We start from the raw sequence: 19,576 nt of genomic DNA, 5'->3' as shown, positions 1-19,576 counted from the left end.
GAGAAGTCAAAGCATCATGTCAAAATTTCAATCAAGGTAGATCTCAAAACCAATTTGCGAGTTTCAAGTTGAAGGAGAAATTAGTTCCACATTGGAGATGTAGCATAAAGGTGGAAGAGCAAAATAAATATAGTGATGTTAGATTGGTTTAAAATCTAATCTACTATTAGCTTGTAGGGATCATAATAAAAGAGAATTAATTTAGGGTTTAGATGCGAATTGGTCTCCAAACTTAATTAAATCTTGAATAGACCTTATATCTTAAAACATAAATCCTCATATTGCTCTCTATTATGTCTTGAGTCCAAAGCTATATTATGAAAACTACATAACTTTAGTTCTAGATTGATTTAAATCTATTATCATCTTTAAATTAAGATTTGATCTCTTAATGTGAAGATATTTGAGTTAGGTTTAAAGGTAATTCTAGGATTGTTCTAAATAGTACACAAACAATCAATTTTGTTGCTCTCTTATGACAACATCCAAATCTTACATGTTGTAGACATCTCTCTATAGTTTTTTCTTTACTAGGATTTCTATTATCATAAAGATTTTTATGTTTAAAATAGAGAGCAACCACAATCACTTGGGTTTTATTTTGATTTGGATCTTGGTAACATGAACCTTAATGTGACTTTGACCTTGGATTAACTTAGGTCAAATGACTTGGACCTTGGCATGACTTGAGATTTGGACTAACTTGAGATTTGGCTAAACTTGGGGTATTGGCTTGTCTTGAACAATGTTAACTCGAGGCTTGAGTAGCTTGATCATGGATAAAAAAGATATTGTGTAAATTATAATCTTAAAACTTGAAATTCAAGGCTTTGAAGATCTTGATAAACTCGAAGACTCTTTAAACAAATTGAAGATTTGTTGAAGTCTCTTTTTGAAATTTTGAAGCAGTCTTGTATGTCTATTGAATAGCTCTCCTTAAACTCTTATCTTTTGAATTGTCTTCTAATTTCTCTCAAGAACTTTGGATGAGTCTTACTTATACGGATCGGAAACCCATAGTGGAGCATTACATCGAACATAATTAATATTTCGATCATTGTGATGCATTTTGTCTTTTGTTTTAACTAATATGTCATTGATATAAGCCTCTTACCAAGTATGTAAGAGAATAATTGGGACACTAGTCTTTGGTAGATAGCCCGATCATTTTTCAATATGAAAGACTTGAGCAAATAAAAATGAATGTCCTTTGTAGAGATGAATGTGGTCTTCTTGATGTCTCCAAGTGCCATATTTATTTGATTGTACCTAAAATATGCATCCATAAAGGATAATCTCCTTCATTCAAATCTATATAATCCACACAAACCCGGCCCCCATTTGTCATTCTTCTTTAGGACTATTATGGTGTTAGCTAACCATGCGAGGTATTGACTTCCTTGACATTGTTTAACTAAGGATAAATTTTGTGATTATCTTGAGTTGGTGTAAAACAACACAAGGGTGAATCCTAGTCATATCTGAAACACTCAGATGATTATTCGGGAGACTATGGAACCAGACAAGAGTGGTCCTTGCAAGCTAAAAGGAAAAGCCTAGCTATCAATGCATTCCCCTTTACCAGGGACATCAACTGGTAAAAATGCATAAGGTGATCTGTCGGGCCTTCAAGGTCGTCAAAGACTTGGAATTTAGGAAAGATGAAGTTCGAGGAACTTCTGATTCAGGATTTGCATTGAGAACGAACTTGAGGTTAGCCTGTAAGCTCTTTGACACTATTTGTAAAGTAGCTTTTCCCTTTAAAGAATCCACTCAGAGCCTTCAGTTCATGCAACTGCAGCTCAAATGAAGCCCTTTCCTAAGATGACCAAACAATACCATTTCTCACTGACTCGTCTTCCTCAAGAGTGGGTGTCGATTTAGCTTGCAGGGATCTTTTAGCCATCGAGGGTGCACTCAAATTGTCAGTGGAATGAGAATGAACCATGTGTAGTCGCAATCTTAAATCCTCGTTGTCTTTTAGCAAGCCTTCATTTTGTTGCATAAGACGTCACAGAGGCTGGTCATAGCGCAATGTTTGCTGCTCCTAACAATCGGCGTCGGGATTTGGTGAGGATCCTGCTCCGAGAAACTCCCCACCATAAGGTCTCTCCAATCTATGAAATATCAGCTTTGAAGGGAACGTTTCCTGCTATAAATCTACAGACTATACTGGGTTTATGTATGGAGTATAGACGATGCAATTCCACAAGTTCTTGACACACCATAACTAATCTCTAATTGTTAGGATGTGGGGGAGTGTGAGATACAGTTATAGTTAGTGGCATTTCTTAGGGCACGTGAGCTTTGCGGACAAGCCATCCAGACTCGCTCTTCTCAGAGTATTAGTCCGTTAACCCTTACTGGAATGATATTCCCATAATTCCGCACGTAAGGGACCGACTCCTTTTCCAAAGAGAGTAAACAATACATGACAATTTCGAATCTATTTAGACTTTAATACAGAAAACAAATCCCACCTAACTCACAGGAACCCATTTTGAAATCATTTTGATCCATCTGCTCTCAAAAATTATATCGTCTTGCACCATTATTTTTTATTTTTTTGAAGACAGGAAAATGTCTCAATTTTTAACTATTTGGAGCTACTTTTGGCAGCCGTGTGTTCATCAGGTGATTGGCTTACAATTTTGCATGTTAGGTTCTGTTTTCTCCTATAATATAAGTTTAGTGTCAATCAATTGAATCAACTAGTGATTTATTTATTTATTTATTTTTCAGATTTTAGTTATGGGGATTTGTTAGGATGTTTCCACTTGAAATTTAATGAAAAAGAGCCAAAAAAAAAAAATCCCAAATTAAAAAGGAAATAATGAACAAGGACTGAAGTGTACATTTTACATTACAATGGGTTGTGCTCCTTCAAGCTCAGATATTACAATAAGTGAGTCTGTCATTTCAAGAGAAAGGGGTTCCGACTTGGGAATTGGGTTAATAACCTGCAACCAATAAGGTTTGAATAAGCTTAACAGTGCCATTTCAATTCAAGTGTGAAATCAAAGCAGTTTACCTTCTTATTGTTTTTCACATAGCCAATGGCAACTTCTTGCCGCAAATGTGCCCTTTCAGCAAGCTCAGAAAATGATGGGTTCTCGCCTGGTTTCATGTAGAGACGAATATCCTGTCAAAGGAAACAAGGTAAAGAAAGCAGTCACAGTCGGTACATGGTTTGGTTATCAAGTAGAACCAGTCAAAGGACACCAACATAGCTAGATATATATATACACACACACATAAAGGAAAGGTTGATAGTCGTGCACATGTTTTAGGACAATGTTAGATATAATACTCATGTGTGGTGACTGAATGAATGGTTAGTGATCAGGCACAAAATAAGTCCCAAGGGCAATTGGTTTAAGAATAGGAAAAAGGATAAATGATTGGTGAACCATAGCCATGTAATCTATTTGGGTGTCTCCAACATCTGACCGAAGCATTTTAAGCCATCGCCTAGACATGTTTTATACAGTTTTGGCGATTTGTTCAGGGTCATCTCTTCAGAGATATTGTCTGTTTAGCCAGCACAGGATGTCAAATTGTGGTACAAAGGGGTGATGCAGCCACTTGATTGATTGAGTTAAACAGACTAATACCTTGCTTTTCAACAAAATAAAGGCATTTCCCAATAATGACTTGCTGTAATCACAACCACACAAAATAGGCAACAAGCCAGAGTGGTAATCCACTAAACTTGCAATGATGTCTTTCATTCTCATTCTTAACTAATTTTCATTTTACTTATTTATAAGAGATTCCGAGTATTTACACCAGAAAATTTAAAACTCAAGCAGTTACAGGAGGAGCCATGTACCTTCACATATATCTCATCTCCCTCTGCATTAAGAATATCTTTCCAGACCTCATTCAGCTCGCTATTCTCTGCCACTGTCATGCACAAAGATGATTTGCTCTTCAAAATAAATCCCTCAATGATATAAAAACCATAACAGCAAGGAGAGACAAATTCAAAACCTTGAGCTGTTACAAGACCCATCACTTCCTCTGCTGCAATATAAGTGAGAGATGGCCTGATTCTTGTAATCTGTAGGGTTCCAAGTGGGCAAAAAATACCATTAAGTTGGAAAACAAAAGACAAAATCACAAATGTTCAGACAAGGAAACACAGAGAGAGAGAGAGAGAGAGAGAGAGCAAAAGGAAAGATTACTTGTTTGCCCAATTTTGAGTCAACAATTTCAGCAACTAGATTTTGCACCTGAAATGCACTCATCGTATTTCTTCAGTTCTCACATAAAAGAAATAGATATCCGTCCTTACCACTAAAAAAATATTACATGAAGAACTAGATGCACCTCTTTCACAGCCCCTCATAAAATGCTAAGGTTACAGTTCTAGGTGATAGTAAATCTCATCAATCTTCTTTTTCCTATTTCTTTCATTTTCATTACAAGATTAATCGGATCATTATTCTAGGAATAAAATGGCAAAACCTGACTCAAATCACTTAAGTAGGATCACCTATACGTATTACTCAAAAAAGCCAAAGACTTATAGATATAACTATGAGTATAGGTTCAAATTGAACCTGAAAACATGCTCACCTTCACTCCAAGTTTGTTGCAAATATTTTCAGCAAGAAGCAGAGAATATGCAGAATGTTTGTCTGCCCTGGACGGATCTGAAGAGAGAATAGTTAATGGGAGTCTATCTTCAGCCAACCAAAATATCAATATAATTACCTCCAAGAAGACATTCCCTATCAGATATTACAATGATTGATAAGGGAACGCTTTCGCCTTTCTTGAAAGAGCTTCTAATATTTAATATGGCCTCCCTCAATGTATCGTAGTTCATGGGGTTTCCAACCTGCATGGTTGCACCATATGAAAGGAAAATCGAGGATGAATGTTGACTTCCATGAGAAAAAACAGAAAGGGAGACAATCTAACTTCTAAAGAATGAGCAACTGTACCCTATGGGAGACTCGTATGTTTTTAACTTTGCCATGACCAGCAAAGTTACATGCCCTGTTTCTGTCATCTAATGGCACATCTGACAATATTTCCTGCATATAAATATGTAAAACAACAAAGTACCGGCTCCATATCAAAGATGAACAATGTCAAAGCTTTGTAAACTAAAAACTATGTATATACAATCTAAGCTCCATCTAATTTCAATAGACAAATAATGATGTTATTTCATTGAGGGTCTCAAAAGTGGCATTCAGATCAACATTATTTGTATGTAGTAATCAGATGGAGGTTCATTCAGATTAGCATTATAATATCAGTTACAGAGCCTCCAGTTGCTGGAAAAAACTGCTCTGTAGATGAAAGACCAAAGCATGAAACAGCAAAGCATCCTAGGTTTATCCTTGAAGTTTTCAAATATATGACATCAAACAAGCAGTTTCAGAGTTCACAATGAGAGAGGAATATTGATTTCCAAGTTTCTGGTGACCACCTGAAATGGCTAAACCACAATGGTGAAACCTATAATGTAAACTGGCTGTAATGGTCAATGAGAAGATGCTCAAGACACGCTTTCCCAGACAAAGAAGATCTAACAAAGAGATTCATACGCATAAAAATAGATCTTAAATAAGTGATGGTATCTGTTTAGAGGAAGACTGAAGTTGATAAAGAGCACACAATCAAGTTTATTAAGCACATGTCTACGATCATAGCTTTGGCTAGTGTTGAAGATCAGAAAGATGCTTCCATCAGGCTTGTGTTACAGCCTAAACGGAAACAGATAAGATCATTGATTGATTTCTTAATCAATCAATTGATTGATCTTTTCCTTCATTAGAATCAATCAATTTATTTTTATAAATTGATTTGATTTCCTAGTGCATTATATAAATGTTACTAAGATTTTTTCTTTCTTTTTTGTATAGCTAGAATTTAGCCTTGACTGTCGGATTTTTTTTTTTTTTTAATACCATGTAATTCTTTTGAATTAATAAAAGAGAGAAAAAGTTATTTTTTCAATTTGCCTCATGGTATCAGAGCCATCTTTAGGATTTTGGGGCTGCTGTTCTTCTCTAGTTGTTGCCCTCCACTACTATCCTTTTCCAGCATTCATTGTTGAAAGTTTTTCAACTTCCTATTCAGTCCAAGATGTTTGTTACATCAAAGAAATCAGAAAGCTCTATTGTAACCCCACCAATTCGAACTGAAAATCGTACTTTACAAATCACCACTCATACATGCAATGGCCAAAATTTTCCCCATTGGTCACAGTTAGTCAAACTTTTTATCAAAGGCAGAGGGGATAAGACAACCAATAACAACAATCAGGGCCCTCGCTGCTGATAAAAAAAGAAGTCAGAATGCAACACATGCAGCCCTCTTGAATGTTGAATCAGCAACCTTCACTAAGGAACAACTAGACCATTCTATAGGTTTATGGGTAAAAACAATCTCTTCCAATTTTTCCTCTTCAGCAAATTTGGCCCAAACAAGTGATTTCCTTGCTGTGATCCATTTTAAAAGCACAAAAGCATACCTCTAGAGTATAGATTCGGAGGCATTCGAGTCATTAAGAAGTTAAAAATTGTTATCGGTTCAGTTCTTCCCTTGTTGGAAAGGGCGCGATTTTTCTTTCAAAAACCTAAACATTAAATCCAGTTCTAAATGTTCCTAAATTATCATGCAACCTGATTTCCATTAGTAAACTTACTTGTAATCTAAATTGCGTGACTAAATTTCTCTCAAATGAGTGTGAATTTCAGGAGTTGTGTACAGGGAAGACAATTATCAATGTCAGAGAGGTCGCCAGTCTCTATATCCTTGATGAGGAACCTAAGGATAGAGGAGACCCATCTCAAGCTCCTCTATGTGAAAACTCTAAAAAATGTGATAAAGAAATATAATTGTGGCATCTTAGATTAAGGCACCCTACTTTTCCTTATCTAAAGAGGTTATTTCCTTCTTTGTTTAAAAATAAAAATGTGCCTAAATTCCAATGTGAGACATGTGAACTTTCCAAATATCATCATACCTATATCCGGTTTAAGATTATACTAAACCAAGTCCTTTTTCCCTTATTCATAGTGATGTATGGGGTCTTTCTTGTGTGAATACAATTTCTGGTGCTAAATGGTTTATTATATTCACTAATGACCATACCCATGAATCTTGGACATATCTTTTGCAAGAAAAATCAGAGGCATAAAATCTATTTCAAAATTTTCATCAATGATTGATTGGAACTCAAATATGTGTTCAAATGTCACTTAAAAATTATGAATTTTGCAACATAAGACACTCTAATCATCCTACTTGACTCAAATCAATGCAAAGACCCTAGCCATGAGTTTAATTTTTATTTTGAGATTTATGTTCAAGGGATGGAAAGAATGCAAGTCGAAAAAATTGTTTTAGACTTTAAAGAACAAAAAGAAGTTAAATGAGAAATTGAGAGAGTCAAGACTCATGGAACATAAGAAAAGGCAAGATGAGGATTTCATGAGCTTGAGAGATGAGGAATGACCATTATGAAGTAAGAAAGAAGGCACCCAATCATAGGAAAAGAGGCATGAAGCAAAATTTAACCAATTCACATGGCAAATTGGAGCTTGTAATCCGGTAGCAACATATACTCTAACTTTGAGGCAAAATCTGGAACACTTCCTAAAGTCATTTTAGGGCAAACTATATATCATTCTAAAGGTTAGGAAGTCAGGAGTCCAATGCTTCAAACGGTGTGTAAATCGGAGATAAAACATGGAAGTTATGCGCATTTGAAGTGAACCAGGCAGAGAAGAATGATGAGTTCGAAATTAATAACTAGAATTTGAAATGGTTTTTGGGCATTTAAAACTCAAAGAAATGCAAGGATACTTTTGGCAGAGGCTGAATTCGAATCCCCCTACCTATTTCAAATGATAGGCACGTATTTTGAACCCGAAAACATGGCGTAACAGCATGGGTAGTGGGTGAGTTTGAAATTCATTGTGAATTTCGAACTTACCTACTAGATTTCGAATTCAACTATTTCTCGCACTTATGAGTTTGAAATTAATTTCAAACTCACTCCAATTTCAAATTCAGTCACTGGTGATCGAGTTTTGAGCTCCAAAACACGTTTAAATGAGTTTCAAATGTCTCCATTCAATTTAAAGTACATGACACTCATTTAAAACTTGTAACATTTTGAATCTTTTAGGTTGTTTATGACTTTCTTTTAAATAAGTGGCCAATGGAAGTGTGTCACATGTCAGGTTATTGAACTTACTATATAAACTCTCTTAGTTCTAGGTTTTGGGAGTAATTTTTTTAAGTTTTGATGTTTGTGGGGGAAAAAGACAACGGATTTGGTTTATTTTATTTTATTTTTACTTAATGCATTGTTTTTAGTTTCTTTTGATAATACATGGATTTTTATTCTATTATGGATTGTGAATGTTCCATCACCCCCATGAGAGGCTAAAAAACCAATTTAGAGCTTGAAACATGAGAACTTAAGGGTTAGAAACTTAAAGGAACAATGGGTAAATAATTATAATAATAAGATTAATCAAAGGTTAGGTTATAATTTATGAGTATTTAGACTTATCATTGTGAGTTGTATTAAAGAATGATATGGTATATAACCCAATACTAGTGATTGTTGGTGACTCTTGATCATTAGTTATCATAGTATTTTCTATTGTTATCTGTCTCTAGACAAAACTACAAAGAGTAGGAAAGTTAAAAAAGCCAAACCTTGAACTGGTAATAAATCTCATTCACTTGATGGTTTTAGGAATCTATTTTAAAAATGAAAAAAAAAAATTGGATGCAACATTGAGTTATAGAGCTCAGATTGATTGCGAGCAAGCAAGGATTCCAAAGCCCTAAATCACTCTACTTAAGCAACCCTTATTTTCTCTGGTTTCTATACCTAAAGTTAGATTGCAGAAAGCCCTAAACTCAAATCATTTGAATGAAAATCAATATTTGCATTGTTATTAATTTAGTTTTCTTTATGTAATGTCATTTCATAAAAATCTATTTACATATTGTTTTTCTTTTTAAGACCTAAGTAAAAGCAACTCATTTAACCTAGTATTGACAATTTCCATAAGTCAATCTCTGAGGATGATACCCAAAATACTACAAAAGCCATAGTAACTCTTTCTTTGGTTTTTCTTTACTAGAGTTACTATGTAAATAAGTAAATTAGTACAATAGAGAAAATTGGTCAATAATCCAAACACAATTCCAAACAAAGATTTATGTCTTAAGAACAAATAATAGGGAAAAAAAATACTTTTCAAGTATTTTGAGAACTTATCTAGAAAAAAAATGCAATTACTCATCAATCTTTCTATGTGGATACACCCCAAACAAATAAGGCTTCCAAAGTGAAAAACAAACATTTATTAGAAATGGCCCAAGCCTTGATGTTTCAAATAGGAGTTCCCAATCAATTTTAGGGGGAAGTGGTTCTAACAACTTCATATCTAATTAATAGGATACTAACCCGTGTTCTTAACTTTGACACTCCTATAGATAACCTCAAACGATCTATTCAACTTCTAATCATATATTTTCTTCTCCACCACTACGTTTGTCCATGTCTATACCCAAAATAGAAGTTAAATCCTCAATCCATCAAATGCATGTTCCTTAGGCATTCACCAACATAAAAGGGTTATAAATGCTTTCATTCCCTATCCCATAGTTTTTCATCTCCATGGATGTCACGTTCTTTGGGAGCAAGTCGTACTTTACCCAAACTTCTCCTTTAGGGCGCAAGGAAGGGTTGAGTGTGAGAGAGAAAAAGATCAGTTTTGAGATGTCTAACATATCTATTGCTCCATTCGTCACTTGTGAAACTCTTCAAATTGAACTTAAGGGAGAGTTTCATGAAGGGAAAATTATAGAACAAGAACCTTTGGGTAACCATAGAGATCATGGCCAAGAAAAGGAGCTATAGGTTTACTCTTAAGAGGAATAAAGAAGTTGAGAACCTCTCTCTCTAACTATCATCTCAATAAAAAATGGTGGAATTGAAAAATCCAAGTGACTTTAATTATTCTGAGCATATTCAAGAAACCATGTCAGATCTTGATTTGCCTATAGCCATTTGAAAGGGTGTAAGGTCATGTACTCAACATCCTATTTCCAACTTTGTTTCTTATAGTAAACTCAAATCTATTCTTTAACTAAACTCAAATCTATTCTTTAAAGCCTTTACTCCTAAATTTTCGTATGCGGATACTCTTAAGACTATACAAGAAACTCTAGAAGATCCAAGGTGAAAAGAGGCAGTTTAAAAAGAAATGCATACTTTACACAAAAATAAAGGGGGCTTGTGGAACTATCACCCAGAAACAAAACAATGGGTTGCAAATGGGAATTCACAGTGAAATTTAAATTCAATGGAATTGTTGATAGATACAAGGTTCAACTTGTTGCCAAGGGCTTCACCAAACATGTGGTATTGATTACCAAGGGACACTTGCACTGGTTGCTAAGATGAATATAGTAAGGGTCTTACTATCTTTGGCTTCTAATCTTGAATGACCACTACATCAACTATACGTAAAAAAATGTTTTCTTACATGGAGAATTGGAAGAGGAACTCACCACAAGGATTTGAAACCAAATTTGGAAGAAAAATGGGTAAATTGAAGAAATCCCTTTATGGCTTGAAACAATCACCAATGGCTTCGTTTAAAAGATTTACAATATCCATTCAAAAGATGGAATAACTTTAAAATCAGACCGACAACGCAATGTTCCATAGGAATACTGAAGGAAGAATGATCACAATTCTTATTGTCTATGTGGATGATATCATTGTAACTGAGAATAATGTTGTTGATATAGGAAGATTAAAAGGATCTCTTGCTAAAGGATTTAAGATTAAATACTTGGAGAATTTGAGATATTTTCTTCGTATAGATATTAGGATGTAGGCCGAGTGATACACCAATCAATACAAATCATAAACTTGGAATACTTACTGAGAGGCATGTGGTAAATAACGCGAGCTATCAACAATTAGTAGGGAAGTTTATCTATCTATCAAATAGAAGGCAAACATTGCCTTTGTAGTAAGTGTGGTTAGTCAATCCATGCATGCCCCAAATTAAAATCACATGAATGCAGTGGTGAGGATCCTAAGATACTTTATGGGTAGTAAAAAAAAATGACTTTTCTTTGCAGAAAATAATCATTTGAAGATACAAGCATACACAGACATTGACTAGGCAAGTTTAGTAAGTGATAGAAGATCCACCTCTAGTTATTGCTTTTATTAAAGGTAACCGAGTAACTTGGAGGGGTTAGCAACAACGTGTAGAAGCAAGGTTAAGTGCTAAAACTGAATTTAGATAAATGCCATTAGGGAATTGTGAACTATTGTGGCTTAAGTCTCTAATAGGAGTTTCAATTGTCCAACAACTCGATGAGACTCTATTGTGATAACAAGGCCTCAATCAAGATAGCTCACAATCCTATTCAACATGATAGGACCAAGCATGTAGAGATACATAAACACTTCATTAAGGAGAAATTAGAGAATGACCAAATTTGTATGCCATATGTCTCTTTAGAGAAAAAACATTTGGCAAATATTTTTACAAAGAGTTTACCAAGACAACAATTTCAAGAATTGGTAAGCAAGCTGGGCATGATAAATATTTACAACCTAGCTTGAGGGGGAGTATTGAAGATAAAAATTTTGGTTCTATCTGGTTGTCTTACAGCCAAAATGGAAACTTGTCTTCAATAGAATCAATCAATTGATCGATTTCTTCATTCACTAGAATCAATAAATTTATTTTTATAAATTGATTTGATTTCCTTGTGTGTTATATAAATATTCCTAGGGTTCTTTCTTTTCTATATAACTATAATCTAACCTTGATCTTTGGATTTTTTTCTTTTAAATATCATGTAATTCTTCTGAATCAATACCAGAGAGAAAAAGTTATTTGCATTGGTTAGAAACAAGATGGCAAAGAATTAAGGGAGTGTTAAGATGACAAAGATTTAAGGGAGTGTTTTGTGGTGATGATCAGAATACAAGAAGAAGACTCATGCTTTTTCAGATGGAAAACTATATGTTTAACTGAGGGCAGTACTTTCCAGAATAAAAGGTCTTGAATGCTTATGATATCTTGTTAGCCAAATGGTTTTGGAGGCTTGTGGATGAGAGAAAAATTATGGAGAAGTGTGGCAGTGATAAGTTTGGTGAGGAGGCTTATGGAGGTGTTCATAGGAAGCTAGGTGGCCATATGGAAAGAGGCTTTGGAAAAATATCAGAAATGATAAGTTTGCTTTTGTGAACTTCACTAATTCTAAAATTGGAAATTGGCAGAGAATTAAGTTCAGTCAGAAGGTGTTTGGTGGCAATCTTCATGCTTTCTGCATCTTTTTAGGATTGCTATGGAATGGTAGGTTACTCTTGAGTAGATAACTGTAGTGTGGGGTAGGTTAGTGGAATTGGAACCCTAGGGTTACCAGGAGTTCTTGGGTTCTTGCTGCTGGGGTCAGGAATTGATGGATTCTTTTCTGTGATGCCTTTCCAATAGGGAGGTTGTATGGAGCAGGGGAGATATTCCATTCTTTCTAACATAACCAATTTCATTTAAGTCTTACTTTAAGGCTTTATAAGTGCCAGAGGAGGTTTTTCTTTTCCAGATGAGGTTGGTTGGAGTTCTTGCACTCCTTCTAATGGCATTGTTTTGTCTGGTCTTCATCTCGAGAGAAGATACTAACTTTTGACCATATTATGAGGAGGTGGACTTCAGTCAATTGGTGCTGACGTGGAAAAGCTAGGAGACTGCTAACCATCTTTTAATCTGCTGCATCATGGATCAAAGTTTTTGCTCCTAGGAGCTTATTCTTTTTGGGTTGGGAGATGCCAAGGTCAGATACAGAAGACTTGACTAGCTTCAGATGGAAGATTCATTAAGATGAGGAGAAATGTGTGATGGACATTCCCACTGTGCTTAGTTTGGCAGCTTTGGAGAGTAATTGCAGGACCAGTCATTTTTCTGTCCAGTCACCATATTATTCACCTCCAATCCTTTAAGATGGAAAAAAGGGGGCACTGTCATTTATGTAATTAAGGTGTGTCCTCTTCAAGACTAAATTGCATGTTATCTCTGTCTTATCATTTGAATGGGCAGAGGAGACCAAGCTGGAAAAAGAGATTATCCTCAAATCCTTGTTTGTTTGGTTGGTAGACTCTAGCAGGTGGGGCACTAGGCTTTTTTGCATTTCATAGATAGGCTGGGTTTTTGGTTTGTGGTTTTTTCTGTAGTTTTTTCTCATCCTATGTTCATTTGTTGTTGCTTGTATATACACCATGTTCTTAGGCCACACTCCTTTATGTATTCCTTAATAAAATTCCTCTGGCCCATCAAAAAAGAGAAGAAATGTTGATGTTAGGTAGCAAAACTATCTCATAACAAAATGCCTCAATGAAGTGAAGTTGGGATGATAACAAAACAATCTCTGCTATCCTTCCTCTAACATGATGAATGTAGTTTTGAATTAGTACCTCTTATCTCCAAATATCTTAGTTAGCTCTCAGACAGCTCTCTAAAGAATGGACACCTGGTCAGCAACTATTGACCTAATCAATTTCAAGAAACAATTGTTCTGGGTATCATCCTCAAGCTATTTTTAGACAAATGCCTTTCACAAGTATGCTCATGCTAAAGCTGCAAATAAGTTGAATCTAATTTTATACCCTTGAAGCACAATGGTAGATAAGGTATAAAGATTGGCAGAAAATTATTAAAGCATACCAGTACACTGCCAGGTCCAAGATAATTATCATATTCTTCAATCATTTCTACAACATCTTGGCGCCAACCAATCAAAAGTACACATTCTTTTGGTCCCAAACTCCAATCTGATGCCTGCATTCACAAGCAAAGAAAAATAGAAACCAACATACAAGGTTTAAAGCATGGTGTTGTTTGAACAATTATCTTATGGGAAAGTCATACTTTTGAACCTGGTTTTGTGGGACGTTTTACAATATTCTCAACCCGCGTTTTTATCAAATCTAAGGCATAATGTGAAGCACCGCCATTCTTTTCTAGAACTTCCAGATTTTGAATGGTATTAGTTTCTTCTTTCACATCTGGATATGCAAGTTGTGGTTCTCTTTTCCCAGGAACAGGTCCAACGAACAACACCTACACCAGGAACACAAATCAGCATATAAAACAAATCATTTCTTCAGAACTTAAGTAACTCAAAGTTTGATGAAAATGGACTATTGTAAATAATTTTTTACTTAAAAATGGTTATTTCCCTTGCCAAAGCTCTTACCATTTACGTTAACCTGACTAAATTTTAAAGATAATGATCATCCAAGAACCCTTCAATCAAAATGATAGAACAATTCATTTCATATAGAGGACTTGTTATTATCAAAATCAGATCGAACAATTGAACCACCTCAATGATCAAATCAGACAGGTTTCCATGGTTTCAAAACCCCCAGCTCTTGGTGCAACCTAGATTGAGATTGCACATGAATTATTGAAAATATATTATTACATAAGCCTACATTGTTGAGAATACGTCTTACTTAATTGCATTATGTTAGATTTACACTTTTCAGACAAAAAAATTATTTTTAACATTTTATAATTAACACTTGTGTTTTTTTCATTGTAAATTTCAAAATGTTTGAGTACTTAAGGTAAAAATGGTCACTGGTTCTTTCAACTTTAAATGGATTCTCAAAGGTGCTCAATGTTTTTATTTATATAAAGTGAACCTGAATATAAGACAATTCATAACTCCATAATGTCTACTTACTTTGTCAGTCTGCCGCAGGACTTCATCATCATTTGGATGGAAATATATCTTCCCATTCCGATAAAGGCCACAAACCACTGCCTAAAAGATAAGCATAGAGAAAAATAAAAGAAATAAAACCAGAAATTTGCAGCAAAGTACTATACCAGCAAGGATTACATTGAGCAGAAAGTTTTACCCCTTCAAATCCACGTCTTAATTGCCTATACTTTATTCCGGCTAGATTAGGGAAACTGAAAAGATTAAATACATTTTCTGCAACAAAAAAACAGGAAGTGATTAACTTTCCAAATCAAGAAGAATTAAACTCATGAATATTAGCTTTTCTTTTTTAAAAAAAAAATTGATTTATTGGACAATAGAATACATGTGACACACTAAAGGGTGGGACAACCACAGACACACCGAGAATTGGCTCCAGCAACCCAAGACAAATGTAGGGGATAATCATCTACACCCACAATATCCCAGACTTGGTTTGGAGTTGTTAGTGCATTAGGTTGCTTAGTTTAAGTCGGCAATTTTGTTCCATTTGTCCTGGCTTAGGACTTTTCTAATATATTGTGTCTTACTCTCCACTAAAGATTCAAGGTCGTTGCATGATCAACCTAAGAAGACATGGGTAAGTATAGAGAGGTTTGATGAAAGCTAAGATGGTGAATTATGGCATTAAGTGGATTTTAGATTTTTGAATTGAGCAAAAATGATTTAAAATAAAGATTATAAAAATCTGTTTGAATGCTCAAATGCTTCGTAAGAGCACTCGAGTGATCAAGAGCTTAAGCACCGAAGCATAATTCTCTAGAATTTTGTTATAATCTTTCCATTTTTTTTTAATTCAATTTTTGGAAACTTTAGGATTTTGTCCATTAGGGTAAAATACTATGCCTAAAAATCATTTTTAGTACATGGGAATTTTATGAAAAAATTTATCAAGTCTTTTTCGTATCCCAAAACTCTCAAATTGTTCGTGATTTACATTCTTGGCTTGGTGAGAGAGATCCACATCCTATCGGATGTTGAAGTAGTCAACTAGGTGTAGATGTGGTATTATGTTGTGAACATGAATATAAATATAAATAATGGGGAGTAAGATTTAGGGATAACATCTGCCAGGCAAATCTGTGTACTTTTTTTTCAATAATGGATTTGTGCTATGTGATTTCTAGACTGTGTGGTGTTTACATCTGCAAAGTCTCTGGTAGACTTTGTGGGTAGTTTTCCACATAAAAATCGTTGTCTTGTGCGATTGATTTCTCTTCTTCTTCCATACTTTTAAATGGAAATTAAAATTAAAAATTTGAAGTTAAAAAGGGCTAAATACCTATTCATCCTCATCTAGGTATTTCATACTCATAGGTCTACAAATTTTTAGGAGTATTGGCTGGCACAAGGTGAGATTGAGTTGTTTTCGGATAGTTGGCTAAGGTAGGTGATGTAGCCAACATATTCTTTTCATTCGATAGAAAATGCAAGTAGAAAAGTGAATACTTCTGCTGGTTGAGTGAAGAAAGAAAGCCATTTGTGGCTTTTGTAGATGCATGTAAAGCTTTTCACTGCCAACACTTGTGCTCAAAGTTGTAGGCTTTAAGTTAAGGTGGATGACATAGAAAATTTAGTACTATGCCACTAAAAGACAGTTTTCAGGCCACTGTTGCTTTCTACAAAAATTCTATGAGGTTTTAGAAAGGGATTTCATGGAAGTGGAGAAGGAGCTCCATAGTGGCAAAAGCTTTGAGAACAAGTACAAATTCAAATTTTCTTAACATGGCGCTGGAGAAGGGGTAATTCAGACAAAAGTTCAAGGTAAGTAGGTTGGTGGAAAGTGGATAAAAGCACACTTCTGAGGTACGGAAGACACCTACGTTCAAGACATTGCTACACTATATTACATGTGGCAGTGTGCTTTTTTTTAATTAATTATAAGTAACGTGAATGCATATCGGAATAAGACATGAAGCATATATAGGACCATCCAAAGAGGGCTTTCTAGAAATGAAAATAAAGAAAAGAAAAACATAACAGCTACGCAACCACAAAGCACTCAAGTCAACCCCACTCTTTGCACAAAATCAAGGATGATGCATTCCTTTCATCAGGGGCATCATTAGACTACATGAACTGGGACTTAAAGAAGATATCTTTGAGCTTCACCATGCGACTCTACCCCTTCAAATAATTTTTGGACGGTGCTCTTGTATCTATTTTGGATTCTGAATATAGCTGATGAAGATGTGGACCATTCTCACCAGGTCCTTAAAGAAATCCTTTATTTACTATGTTGAGAGAGAGAGAAAGAAGAAAGACCTTAATTCTCATTAATGTAATCTCTACTTACAATTGAGAAATATATATATATACAAGGCTAGGAGTCCTAACTACCATACATGTGTCCTATATTAACAAGGAAAGGTTATACACTATAAATACATTATATTCAACACTCCCCCTCAAGCTGGAGCATATACGTCATATGAGATTTAGTGAAAATGTCAGCTAGTTGATCATTTGAATTAACAAAACTTGTAGCAACACATCCTGATGCGATCTTCTCTCTAATGAAATGACAGTCAACTTCAATATGTTTAGTCCTTTCATGAAAGACTAGAAGAGAGAGGGAAAGAAGAAAGACCTTAATTCTCATTAATGTAATCTCTACTTACAATTGAGAAATATATATATATACAAGGCTAGGAGTCCTAACTACCATACATGTGTCCTATATTAACAAGGAAAGGTTATACACTATAAATACATTATATTCAACATACTATCTACTCCTTTGATCCAGAAAGTCTATTGATGTGGAATCCTTTTCTATGTTAGTTTTCATTGATTGGTTAGACTCCTGTTTTGGGGAGGGTGTTTTGTAATTTGCCTTCCCTTTTAGCCTTTAGGCACCCTCTCTATACCTTCTGCATGCCAGGTTTGCCCCTTTATGATAGAACACTTCTTAACAAAATTCATCTTTGCCTATCAAAAGAAAAAATACCGATGCTTAAAGGAGTGGCAACACAAGCATAGTTTAAAAGATTGATTTGTTGAAGGCCTTTGACCATGCTCACTAAGAATTTATGTTGTAATTTTTGAGTAAATTATATTTGATGTTGCAAAAGAGGTGCAAATTAGATGTCTATATGTTCACTCCATTTTGCATACGTAGTTGATAAAACTGCTAAAGGTTTTTTTTTTACAACCCTAGAGTTACTAGACAAGGTAACCTGATGTCTCCTAGTTTGTTTACTATTTGGGAGAAGCTTCGAGTAGGCTGACCTTTAAAGTGGGAATAGAGGAAGTGGTAAGTCTTTGGGTAGCAGAGAAAGCACCCCACCACCTTTCACTTTCTCTTTGCAAATGATATCGTCTTATTTGGTGATGCAACTTTTAGCCACCTTAAGTTTTCAAGATAAAACTCAAAGTGCATTAATGCTACATTTAAATTAAAAGTTAACCTTCAGAATGTAGAGTATCTTAGAAATGGGGAATCCCTTTGCATGTCCAACTTGAACGAGAATTAAAGTCCACAGAGGTATTTTCCCTAAAGGTATCATGATGATGAGTTAAGATGTCATTTGGTAGGTTGAGAAAAGATTTCATCAACAAAGAATAGAGGAGTAATGAATAGAAACCTCAAAGGAACAAATATTAAACATTATGAAACAAGAGCAAGGTAAACAAAACAAGAAAGAGCCTCCAAATAACAAAATATCAAGCTATTCAAATAATTCTTGAATAAAATGAACTGATGTGTATCATATAAAATAATTTAGGAAAGAGTACTTAATTTTTTTTACTGTACTAAATACTTCAAATACTTATTTGATAAAGAGAATTTCAATAATTGAAAGGAAAAAATCCAATGGGATTTTTTCTGAAAGGTTTCATCATTTCTTTCTATGTTCTAATTTTTCTTTTTTTATAACCTTTTTTAGCTCTTTTTTTCCTTGCTTCTTTGTTTTTGATTTTGCTTTTGTTTTATACTTTTTATCTTTTGTAGAAAAAGCTTACTTGAAAGTCATAATTTTAACAAGATTATAGAAAGTACTTCGATAATTAAGTAAATGTCTGTAGATCTTGATCAGGCCCTTTTGCCGAGAGCATTGAACCAGTAGTTTGGATGCAACATTTTCTACTGGCTCAACTTTCAATCCTGAAATTGACTTTAAAAGCTCAGCGGTTTGGGAGTTTGTAACCTGCATCAATTGAAAAAAGAACATTCAACTCAAATTTAGTGCATCCTTAACCTTGTGTTATTTTCAGTCCAAAAGGTATCCATAAAGATTATACCTCAACAATGGTGGGGACAGAAGTCATTTTTGAAATAGGTTGAAGGGCTAGTACAGATAGAAATGCATCTGTATCAACTTCATACCTGATAAATTAGAATCTAAAATCAGTAGACTTCAACAGAGAAATTCAATAATTTTGGTTTGTGCAACTTGTAAACAGATTAAACCATGGACTTGTCAAGAGAAAACAAGTCACAATATGAGCTTAATTGGGTGCCTAATCAATGCTTCCAAATTGTAATAAATCATAAACCATCCCATTTCTAAGTTCTAACTCAACCAATATCATTTTTTAATCTTTATGTTGTACTTGCAGCCTCTTTCCTCTGCAAGCATTTGTTATCTACAAATGATTAGGCTCAACTCCCTTTCATCTTGTCTTCATTAGGTACTCCCTCCAACTTCTCAGTTCCCACAAACACATTTATCATATATTCTATCCTTTTCTTGTCTTGTTATACATCTATCTCAATGTCCAACCCTAAACTACATTCATTTCATGTAAATGATCTTCTTGATTA

At 34.6% G+C, this 19,576-nt stretch overlaps 1 protein-coding gene across 1 annotated transcript in view; it reads right to left on the bottom strand.

Moving 5' to 3' along the window:
• Positions 1-2,802: 2,802 nt before the first annotated feature.
• The window catches only part of LOC117914261 (putative ion channel POLLUX-like 2), a 29,610-nt gene continuing 12,836 nt past the window's right edge, over positions 2,803-19,576 (bottom strand). Inside the window, exons 11-24 of the mRNA XM_034829513.1 lie at positions 19,054-19,138; positions 18,812-18,959; positions 14,945-15,021; positions 14,767-14,847; positions 13,944-14,135; positions 13,740-13,853; positions 4,953-5,045; positions 4,720-4,846; positions 4,582-4,658; positions 4,188-4,235; positions 3,994-4,063; positions 3,833-3,906; positions 3,032-3,142; positions 2,803-2,960 (exon numbers count right to left, since the gene is read on the bottom strand). Of these exons, the coding sequence (XP_034685404.1) occupies positions 2,859-2,960; positions 3,032-3,142; positions 3,833-3,906; positions 3,994-4,063; positions 4,188-4,235; positions 4,582-4,658; positions 4,720-4,846; positions 4,953-5,045; positions 13,740-13,853; positions 13,944-14,135; positions 14,767-14,847; positions 14,945-15,021; positions 18,812-18,959; positions 19,054-19,138 (1,399 nt within the window). The 3' untranslated portion in view covers positions 2,803-2,858. The remainder of the gene's footprint in view (positions 2,961-3,031; positions 3,143-3,832; positions 3,907-3,993; positions 4,064-4,187; positions 4,236-4,581; positions 4,659-4,719; positions 4,847-4,952; positions 5,046-13,739; positions 13,854-13,943; positions 14,136-14,766; positions 14,848-14,944; positions 15,022-18,811; positions 18,960-19,053; positions 19,139-19,576) is intronic.

This window comes from Vitis riparia, chromosome 5 (assembly GCF_004353265.1).
Source record: "Vitis riparia cultivar Riparia Gloire de Montpellier isolate 1030 chromosome 5, EGFV_Vit.rip_1.0, whole genome shotgun sequence".
NCBI classification, from domain to species: Eukaryota; Viridiplantae; Streptophyta; class Magnoliopsida; order Vitales; family Vitaceae; genus Vitis; species Vitis riparia.
Note: the sequence above shows the minus strand (reverse complement) of the source record. Positions and strands in the feature narration are given on the sequence as shown.